The sequence below is a fragment of the Gossypium hirsutum genome, chromosome D11 (assembly GCF_007990345.1).
Source record: "Gossypium hirsutum isolate 1008001.06 chromosome D11, Gossypium_hirsutum_v2.1, whole genome shotgun sequence".
In the NCBI taxonomy this organism is placed as follows: Eukaryota; Viridiplantae; Streptophyta; class Magnoliopsida; order Malvales; family Malvaceae; genus Gossypium; species Gossypium hirsutum.
This window is the reverse complement of record NC_053447.1, coordinates 62,645,515-62,656,799: the sequence shown is the minus strand read 5'-3', so window position 1 is coordinate 62,656,799 and position 11,285 is coordinate 62,645,515. Positions and strand designations below refer to the sequence as shown.

The 11,285-nt window shown below is 34.2% G+C and overlaps 1 protein-coding gene across 1 annotated transcript; it reads left to right on the top strand.

The window, feature by feature from the left end:
- Window positions 1-5,034: 5,034 nt before the first annotated feature.
- Window positions 5,035-9,411, top strand: LOC107927240 (FACT complex subunit SPT16). Its single transcript, XM_016858262.2, is given in 3 exon segments — window positions 5,035-5,414; window positions 5,872-8,197; window positions 8,200-9,411. Coding segments are annotated over 2 exon segments (3,195 nt in total). The 5' UTR covers window positions 5,035-5,414; window positions 5,872-5,883; the 3' UTR covers window positions 9,081-9,411.
- The last annotated feature ends 1,874 nt before the right edge of the window (window positions 9,412-11,285 follow it).

Below are 11,285 nucleotides of genomic sequence, written 5' to 3'. Positions count from 1 at the left end.
ATTTTATATGAAAGTATGCATTTTTATAAAGTGATGAAATGAAAACTTTTGTAAATGTTATATGTATAGACAATTACTTATGAGTATATACATATATATGTTTACAAGATATGCTAAATCGATATAGACATATATTTTTTTTAAGTACAGAGATGCAAATTTGATATAATGTGATTTATATTTGTGCTTGTAATATTAAATGAGTTTAGGATATTTTGCACATTTGCGTAGTGATGACTAAGGTTTATATACATATGCATGATCATAATGTTATTTGTAGGGTTAAAATTTGTATTATTTTGTATTCAACAAGTATAGAATATGGCTTATTGTTTATATGCAAGATATTTAAATAAGTGATGAATATGTATTTCCTTAAATCACTTTGTGAATTATGATTTTGTATTTATTTGTATTCAATTGTGCTATGTTTTGGTAATGCCTCGCAGCCCTAATCTGGCGACGGATACGGGTTAGGGGTGTTACAAGACCATCTAGTATACCCCACAGCTTAGCAACCGCTACTGAACATTTCCCCAAAAAACGATTGTTACCTAAGATCCATTTCCCTTTGCCATCGCGTATCACTCCACCTATAGTAGAGAAACTAGACATAGAGTGAACAACACCATCAGTATTAAGGTAAACACACATACTTGAATTCTGACGAACTGAAGTCTGCTTTGGGCGAGAATCCAACGCTTCATTATGGATAAAAAACTAATAAATTATATCAAATTGTATCACCCCATTCATAAAATGAATTAATAAATTCTCCTCTTAACCTTAAAGATTTGGCCATTCAATTCCTAAAGTGAAGTCATGGGTTATTCCTTACTTGATTCTTTTGACAATTAAACCTTCAATCTTTTGACAATTTTGAATTTTATTTAATTTACTCGCTTTCCATAAAATTCTATAAAAGTGCCTTATTTGCATGGTTTATGTGTAGATACTCAACGTTTTCCCATCACATAACACAATTACCTTCATTATTTCCCATTCTCTATCTTTCACTTTCTTTAACCTTAAATTTCTACATTTTCTTTCTTCTTTCACATGGATATCACCATACCTCCCTGCAATCATACATCTTGATTAAAACCATCTTTTGAAATCGTGCATTGGAACTTTTATTTTTATTTTACTTAGTTAAATTTTAGTTTTTAATTACTTCCTCAAAATCAAAATATTTTTAATCACCAAAGTGTTCGGTTTTCATTTCATAAATATTTTCTTTGCACAGTCCCTGTGGGTATGATAACTCAACATTTACTTGTCACTTTATTACTTGTTACGATTGTATACACTTGCACATTTTCATTGTTCTAATATGCCTATAAAATAGTATCAAATTTAACAATAAAACAAGAGATATACAATATTCAAACAATAATAGTAAAATAGTAACAATATAATAACGAAATGACAACAAAACAACAACAAGAAAGGAAAGTATAGGTTGATTCGGGCCCAAACAAAAATCCTATCTGAGGCTCAACTCGTTAGAAAATGAGCATTATTTTTTTTGTCCAAACCCATTTATCGGGCCCATACTTTTGCCTACCCCTCCTACTTTCAAATAGATTTTTGAACTTAGACAAATGACTCGACTCATGATCAAATTTAGGTACAATAAATTCATTTGCAAACAACTCTTCTAGACCAGTGGACACTTGCCACCTTTTATCCCTTGAACACCTCAAAAATTTAGTGCCATTACATTACTCCTTTGCATATTTCATGGACTGAACACTACAATTTAGTTGGTTGATGAAAATCTAATGGTAGTTCTTCAATGTCAAATAGTTTTATTAGGTCTAGTGCTAGCTCTATTTGGTCATTAGTTAAAGGTTTATGATTAATGAACATGGCAATCACTAGTTGAAAAACTATGGGTTCTTTAAACTTTAAAGTAGACATTTTTATTATTATTTTAAGCTAGTCATTTGTATTTTTAGGGTGGGTTTAGATAAGCGATTGGGTGCGGTACGGTGCATTTAGCTTACTTTTTGTCTCACGCTACAATATCACTATAGTATCTAAGCTCACCGCTACCGCTGTTTTACACTAACCGCAGGTAAACATACCGCCCATCCAAACTTACCCTTAATCATGGAAGCTAAATATTACCATTGGACTCAATGGCAGAACTTAAGCTCATGATTCCCTTAAAATGTTAAAATTTTAATTTAGGCATTTTATAATTTATTAAAATTTAGATTATTAATAATAAAATTATACTTTGCCCTCTCCCAAAATGATAAAAAAATTTGATTTAACCTTTTAAAATTTTAATAATGAAATTACATTTTTATTATCACAAAACTATACAATTTAATTTTAACGCCTCAAAAATTTTCTTACTCCACCACTCATTGTACTCAATGGCAGAACTTAGTAGAGATTAAGTGCTTATGGTCCCTTTAAAATAGTAAAATTTCAATTTAAGTTTTTTATAATTTATAAAATTTTAAATTACTAATGATAAAATTACACTTTACCTCCCTCCCAAAATGATAAAAAATAATTTAATTCTTTAAAAATTATAAAAATATTAATTATTAAAATAATAAAATTACATTTTTACTATCGTAAAATTATACAATTTAATTCTAACAAAAAAAAATCTAACTTCACCACTAATTGGACTTAGGATCAAATTTCTACCTCAATTTTAATCTCTTATTCATGTAAATTGCAAAATAAATATACAATGTATTTAATTTTTTTCCTGTTAACTAGAGATTTTGAAACCTATTTTAGAATAACCCCAAACGATTAATTAAATATGTTATCATTTTTGTCAAAAAAATAAAATAAAGTTATCATGTAATCGATGAAATCACCGGACAAATTATCAAAAAAAGCCTTATTTTTTTAAAATTTACCGATATGGGCCCGATATTTTATTATTTAATGGAATGAGCCATTTTTCTCGAAATCGCGTCTACGTCAGCGCGATGTCAGGGGACATGTCAGAACATCGCGTCCACGTCAGCGCGCTTTGCTTACGTGGACACAAATTGCGCCTACGAGGACGCGATTTGCTAACGTGGATGAACAGTTTATGTTTTTTAGCTTGGAAAACTTTGAAAGGCCATAACTTTTGGCTCGGTTGTCCGATTGAGACGATTTTTTTTGATTTCGAATAACTTTTCGAGATCTACGCGCTGACAAACCCCCGAAGGCAGTTTGCAGCAGTTTTTGTCAAAAAAGATCATTTTTTGCCCCTAAATTTTGATTTTTTCGATTTAAAATTGAATTTTGAAACATCAAATCATTATTTTTCTTATTTATTTGAAGTAAACACCAGATTTTTTTTACAGAATTGTTGTATTATTTTTTTTGATTTGACACGTGTATGGAATAGGTCCGATAAATCGTTAGAACGTAAGTAATATAATTAAGATAATAACAGTATTTCTATAATATGTCAATTAATTAGTTTAGCTTAGTTGGTTAAGATGCTTGCTCTTTTCTCTTACTACCTTGGTTCAAATCTTGTTGGTACAATTTTGAATCTTTTTTGTACTTGTTGCTATTGATGTAATATTGAAGAGTTAATTGATTAAAAAAATAAATACAAGTACAAAAAGATTCAAAATTTATTTTTTCAAAATACCAAAAAAGCTCTATATTTTTAAAATTTATCGAAATGAGCCCGGTATTTTATTTTTTTGACCGTTGGATACTGTTCACATGCTGGCCGAAATCGTGTCCACGTCAACGCGAGATGTTGACGTGGAAGGAAATCGCGTCCTTGAGAGCGCGATTTCCTTCCACGTTAGCATCTCGCGCTGACGTGGACGCGATTTCCTGAAGCGTACCCTGACATCGCGCTGACGTGGACGCGATTTCGGGAAAAATGACCCATTCCGGTAAATAATAAAATACCGGGCCAATTTCGGTAATTTTTGAAAAAAAGGGCTTTTATCGGTAAATTGCCTAAAATCACCAATAAATAATAAAAGATTTGCATTTAAGTTTTTAGTTTTCATCAATATCGAGTTATCTATCTTCAAAAAAAAAAATGGTATTATGTTACTTTCTTTTATATCAGTATAGTATTACGATTCATAATCTTTGTTTTTTCTTATACAATGTTTAAAATTACTATAACCCTCCTTAACTTTTAAATAAGAGAATAACACGTTTTAATGTACTTAAACCTATATTCTCTTACACTGATGATGATATTAATACTAACTAAGTTAATATTCAATCGACAAAAATAGTACCGTTTTTAAAAAGAATTAATACATTAATACATATATAAATATTAATACAGTAAGTCTCCTTCCCGCCACATTTGAGGGTTGAGAATCTATTTCCCGCCCACTTCCTCTCATAAGTAAAACAGCTGAGACAAAAACGACGACGTTAATAAATCCAATCGCAAACGACGCCGTTTGGCTTGGATGGTTTTCCCTCACGTTATTAACTCCCGCGTATTGGACCTTACTTCTTAAAATGTTAAATTCCAGTTTAACCCCAGCAGTCCCAAAACCCATTAAAAATATTGTTTCTAATATTACCCCTATGAAAATAGATCAGATGAGGTTAATTTTCGTATTATTTTAAATTCGAATATTTTAAATTAAAAATATTTAAATAATTTTAGTTTTAACTGTTAATCTTTTGGTATCAAATTATTATATAATTAAATATTTAAAATCATTTAAAATTTGGATTATTTTGGTTACATGTTCAAATAAATTCATAATTAAATCATTTTAAGATTTTAATTATTTTATATTTAAATTATTTTAACTCTTTACCATAAAATTAAATTAAATTCGAGTAAATTAAATAAAATTTTTGGATTTTAATCAAAATAACTGGGGCGGTCAATTGTCCATTTTCGTCAAACAACAAAAAGAATCTCACGTCATCAAGGGCAATTCAGTAACTTCGTCACAATATAATGATGGCATCTGTCGTAAATATCCCAAACCTCAGGCCGTATATGTTAGTCGGTCGACATATATAAAGCCTATCTCTAGGCGTCTCTTTATTCTAAAATCTAAAATATATAAACACCGCTGCTCTCTCTTCATTTCCTTTCCCCGCCATTTATTTTTTTCCTTTTGCATTTCCCGTTCTTAAGAAAATTTTCAATTTTTTTCTTAAATCTTCGATTTTTTAAAAAAATCGAAGAAAAAATCCCCAAATATCCTCTCATTTCTTCGATGCCCAGATTAGTTGCTCTTCTCTTTCGCTAAATAATTTGTTATCTGAGCCTTTAATTTTGGGCTCTGTTTATTATTGCTTCTCTATTCGAAACCCTAACCCTAGTTTCGCGTCCTCAAAGTAAGTGTGCAGCCGTCGCAGACGCAATAAGCGTGATTCGACTTCAAAACCAGGGGGTTTTAGGCTGAAATTTATAGGAGATTCTCGGCAGAGTTGGGAATGTGAGTTTTCTTATTGTTTTCCTTATGTTTTTAGCATCTTTTAAGTATTTGGTATCATTTGAAACCCTAATTTGCCTTTGAATTTGAGTTTTATTTGATGAAAAATTGAAGTGTTGGACAGGTTCCACTGGTGTTTTCGAGATGTAATACTAGGTTATTATATGTTTTCTAGTATTAACATGTAAAATTTGAACTTATTCGAACTTAAAGTTCCTGGGTTTCAATTTGAGTTTGTTGGGCGCTTATATGAGGACAGTGACATGTTGTTTTGTATTTGTTTCTTTGACTTTTGTTGTTTCTCAAGTGTTTTAAGGTTCCTAAAAAGCTAACCTAATTCTCAGTTCAAGGTTTTCTGAAATTACTGTTGAAGTATTAATTAGAAAATTCCCATCTTTTTAAATTTTATTCATTGACATTCTTTATATATTGGTCATTAATTGATCCTACTTCTATGCAGAATAGCTCCTAAATGGCTGATCATCGAGGTGCAAATGGCCAGGCTCCTAATGGGACAGCTCCTGGAACAGGAAGTGTTTACTCTATTAATCTGGACAATTTCAGCAAACGTCTGAAGGCTTTGTATTCACACTGGAATGAACACAAACCCGAGCTCTGGGGCTCTTTTGATGTCTTTGCAGTAGCTACACCACCAACTTCAGAAGATCTGCGATATCTGAAATCATCGGCTTTGAACGTTTGGTTGCTGGGTTATGAGTTTCCTGAGACTATAATTGTCTTCACAAAGAAGCAGATTCATTTCTTGTGTAGCCAGAAGAAAGTTTCTCTTCTTGAAGTTGTGAAGAAATCCGCCAAGGAGGCTGTGGGCGCTGATGTTGTGATGCATGTGAAGGCAAAGAGTGATGATGGGATTGCGTCGATGGACTCTATATTTCGGTCCATCAGGGTACAATACAAGGGAAATGAAAATGATGCTCCTAATTTTGGTTACATAGCTCGAGAGGCTCCTGAAGGAAAGCTTTTAGAGACATGGGCTGAACAACTAAAAAGTGCTGGTTTTCAGCTTGCTGATGTAACCAATGGGTTATCTGACCTGTTTGCTGTGAAGGACAAAGAGGAGGTTATGAATGTCAAGAAAGCTGCTTATTTAAGTTACAATGTGATGAACAATATTGTGGTTCCAAGGCTTGAGAGTGTAATTGATGAGGAGAAGAAAATTACTCATGCCACCTTGATGGATGAAACGGAGAAAGCCATAGTGAATCCACAGCTTGCCAAAGTAAAGCTTAAGCCAGAGAATGTTGATATTTGTTACCCTCCCATATTTCAAAGTGGGGGTGAGTTTGATCTCAGACCTAGTGCTGCAAGCAATGAAGAGAACCTGTACTATGATTCTGCTAGTGTTATCTTATGTGCGGTTGGAGCTCGCTATAACAGTTATTGCTCAAATATTGCTAGGACTTTCTTGATTGATGCCACTCCACTTCAGAGCAAGGCATATGGGGTTCTTCTTAAGGCCCATGAAGCCGCAATTGGTATGTTGAAGCCTGGGAGAAAATGTAGTGCTGCGTATCAAGCTGCACTTTCAATTGTTGAGAAGGAGGCTCCTGACTGGATTCCCAATCTAACAAAATCTGCTGGTACAGGAATCGGTCTTGAGTTTCGTGAGTCAGGCCTTAATCTCAATGGGAAGAATGACCGTCTGGTCAAAGCAGGGATGGTTTTCAATGTGTCAGTCGGTTTTCAGAACTTGCAGTGTGAGAGTAAGAAACCAAAGAGCAGTGTTTTTTCTCTCTTACTTGCTGATACAGTTATTGTTGGTGAACAAAATACGGAAGTGGTGACTGGCAAATGTTCCAAGGCTGTTAAGGATGTAGCTTACTCATTCAATGAGGATGAGGAAGAAGAAGAAAAGTCTGTGAAGACTGAAGCTAATCGCTTCGAGCCCTTCATGTCTAAGACGGTGCTTAGGTCAGATAATCATGAGATCTCAAAGGAGGAGTTAAGGAGGCAGCACCAAGCAGAACTTGCTCGTCAAAAGAATGAAGAAACAGCTAGGCGGCTTGCTGGTGGTCCTGGGAATGGAGACAACCGTTCAGTTGCCAAGTCTTCAACTGATTTGATTGCCTATAAGAATGTGAACGACCTGCCCCCTCCTAGAGATTTTATGATTCAAATTGACCAAAAGAATGAGGCTGTGCTCTTGCCAATTTATGGCAGTATGGTGCCTTTCCATGTGGCTACTATAAGGACGGTTTCCAGCCAGCAGGATACCAACAGAAATTGCTTTATCCGGATTATATTTAATGTTCCAGGGACTCCTTTCAGTCCTCATGATTTGAACTCTTCAAAGAATCAAGGAGCAATATATCTGAAAGAAGTCTCATTCCGCTCCAAGGATCCAAGGCACATAAGTGAAGTGGTACAGCAGATTAAAACTCTTCGTCGGCAAGTCGTGGCCAGGGAATCTGAGAAAGCTGAGAGGGCAACCTTGGTTACTCAGGAAAAACTTCAACTTGCAGGGAACAGGTTCAAGCCTATACGGTTGTCTGACCTTTGGATACGCCCTGTTTTTGGTGGTCGTGGGAGAAAGATTCCAGGAACACTGGAAGCTCATGTTAATGGTTTTCGGTATTCTACCACTAGAGCAGATGAGCGCGTTGACATCATGTATGGAAACATAAAGCATGCATTCTTCCAGCCTGCAGAGAAAGAGATGATCACTCTTGTTCACTTTCATCTGCACAACCATATAATGGTGGGGAACAAAAAAACCAAGGACGTCCAATTTTATGTTGAGGTTATGGATGTAGTCCAGACATTGGGAGGGGAAAGAGGTCTGCTTATGACCCTGATGAGATTGAAGAAGAGCAAAGGGAGAGGGATAGGAAGAATAAGATCAACATGGATTTTCAGAGTTTTGTGAACCGGGTAAATGATCTATGGGGGCAGCCTCAGTTCAATGGTCTTGACCTTGAGTTTGATCAACCGCTTAGAGAACTTGGCTTCCATGGGGTCCCCTACAAAGCATCCGCTTTTATTGTGCCAACGTCAAGCTGTTTAGTTGAGTTGGTAGAGACTCCTTTCCTTGTGGTCACCTTAAGCGAGATTGAGATCGTGAACCTGGAGAGGGTTGGCCTTGGGCAGAAAAATTTTGACATGACCATTGTGTTCAAGGACTTCAAGAAAGATGTACTAAGGATTGATTCCATCCCTTCAACCTCACTTGATGGCATCAAGGAATGGCTTGATACAACAGACATCAAGTATTACGAGAGCAGGCTGAATCTGAACTGGCGGCAGATTCTGAAGACAATCACTGATGATCCACAGAGCTTCATAGAGAATGGGGGCTGGGAATTTTTGAACTTGGAAGCTAGTGATTCAGATTCTGAGCAGTCAGAGGAATCAGATCAGGGTTATGAGCCATCTGATGTGGAGCCTGAATCTGAGTCAGAGGATGATGATTCCGATAGTGAGTCTCTGGTTGAGTCTGAGGATGAAGAGGAGGAAGAATCTGAGGAAGACTCCGAAGAAGAGAAAGGAAAGACATGGGAGGAGCTGGAGAGGGAAGCAAGCAATGCAGACAGGGAGAAAGGGAACGAATCGGACAGTGAAGAGGATAGGAGGAGAAGAAAAATGAAGGCTTTTGGGAAATCTCGAGCTCCTCCGAGTAGTTCTATTCCCAAACGTTCCAAGCTACGGTAGTTGCTATATTATTTCTATAAAATTTTCTGTTTATTTTTAATGATTAGACATGATTTAGTAGCAGCAGCTGGTATTTTAGAAGAATGTAGTTTTCTAACAGATAGCTTGGTACTGTCTTCGTATTTGTAGTGTTTATACTACTAGGATCTTGTTCCTATGTATTAAGCAGTTAAGCAATCAGTTGGGATTGTCTGGAAGGAAAAATGTTGGCTGTAAATTGGTGGGCATCATTAAAAGGGGGAGTAAAAACGTTTTTATAGTTTCGTGTTTTGTGTTCCACTATTTATGGAACTACATTTTGACCATTTGGAATGCATTGTTTTTGGTTTTATGATATGCGTAGTTACCACTGCTTTAACAGTTTAGTTGGATGTTGAAAATGAACCATCTTATGTTACTAAATGTGGTATAGCAATCAGTTTATTTGTAGCTTTCAGGTGCCCAAGTCTCTCATCAGTGATGAACCCAAAGATGTGTATCATAAAAGCCAGCATGTGGAAGGTATGAATAAAGACAAGCTTTAGTTAAATATCTTCTTGGAACTCAGTTCAGTTCACTTCTTCATTTTTGGTCTCTTGACTTTTTAGTGTCCGGAAGTCAAAACGTTCTCACTAACCCTAGAGCCGTGTTGAATTTCATTATTCTTGCTTAAAGGACATCAAGCTCGACTCAATGGTAACTAAGTTTTGTTCTATTCCTTTCCATTAATTTTGGGGTGTGCTGAGTTTTTTCACTTATGGAAATGTTATATTAAATATATGCCTAGTGGAAACATGCAACTTTCTTTCATCATTACTATGAAGGGTTATGAGGTTTGCTCATGCATGACAAATCATCATCATGATTGTTGGCACCATTTTTTTGATGAAAAACGGGGTTGACTTGGGTTTTGAAAAATGAAACGGGAGTCGCCACCAATCCTTTTTTATGAGGTGTGATTGGATCACCTTGAAAAGTGGTTGTTTTTAGTAAACGGTTTGATTTTATTAAAACAACAGGTTTGGTCTACGAAATTCAAAAAAACGGGTTCGGGAGTCGATTACGCACGAGGAAGGATTAGCACCCTCGATACGCCCAAAATTGGTACCTTAGTTGATTACTTAATGTCTTAATGTCGAAAAGCTGAAAACTTTAAAGAAATTTTAAAAAAAATACGATCCTTGTATTAAAAAGTTGAAAATTTTGGAAAAAGTGGCATATTTCACGTTATTCGAGAAAGAGAATCATATCCAGTAAGTTAGGACACAATGTCTCGAATTCACGATATTTGAATGAAAAATGCTTAAAAGATATTTAACTATCTTGGATAAAAAAAAAGGATTACGACCAGTAAGTTAGGACACGATTCCTCTTTTAAAAATTCCCGAGATTGTTTAAAAACTTAAGTTTAAAAAGATTCGTATATTTAGATCTATTGTGAAAATCGAAACCCAGTAAGTTAGGGTACGATCTTCTCGAATCTAAACACAGTGCCATTTTTTAAAACGAATTTTGTTATATTGAGTGAAATAAAAACACGAAATCGTAGTAAAAATGTGAAAGCAAATTACATTATTACGCATGGCTAAACTATAATGAATACAAAAGTATAAAAATAATATGAGCAATAATACTAAAATAAAATAAGGAAAAAGAACAAATCGGTAACATGCGAAATAATAAGCCGTAACATGTAAATAAAATGCGCAAATGCGTATAAATATTATATAAATATATATAATATATACATATAAAAATGTGCATGTGATATATATAAAAAAATAAAGTAAGATAAAAGAAACCGTATAAAAAACATATAAACATGTATACGTATATTCGTGAGGAAAAAGAAAAGTATATAGATATACATATATAAAAGAAAAAAGCATTTATGTATATATTAAATAAGTTAGAAACAAATACATAAACATATATACATATATAAGCAAAATATAATAATATTATTAATATAATAAGACACATATTTAAAATTACATAAGTAAACATAAATGAAAATATATAATGAGAATAACAATGATATAATAATAATAATAATAATAATAGTAACAATAAAATAAAATTGCTAAAATATGGGCTAAATTGAAATAAAAACAAAAGAAACTGGGCAAATTCAAAATGAAAGGGACTAAATTACAAAGCGCGCCAAAAGCGAAGGGATCAAATGGGCAAATAACCCAACCGCCTCAAAACGCAGCGCAGCAGTGG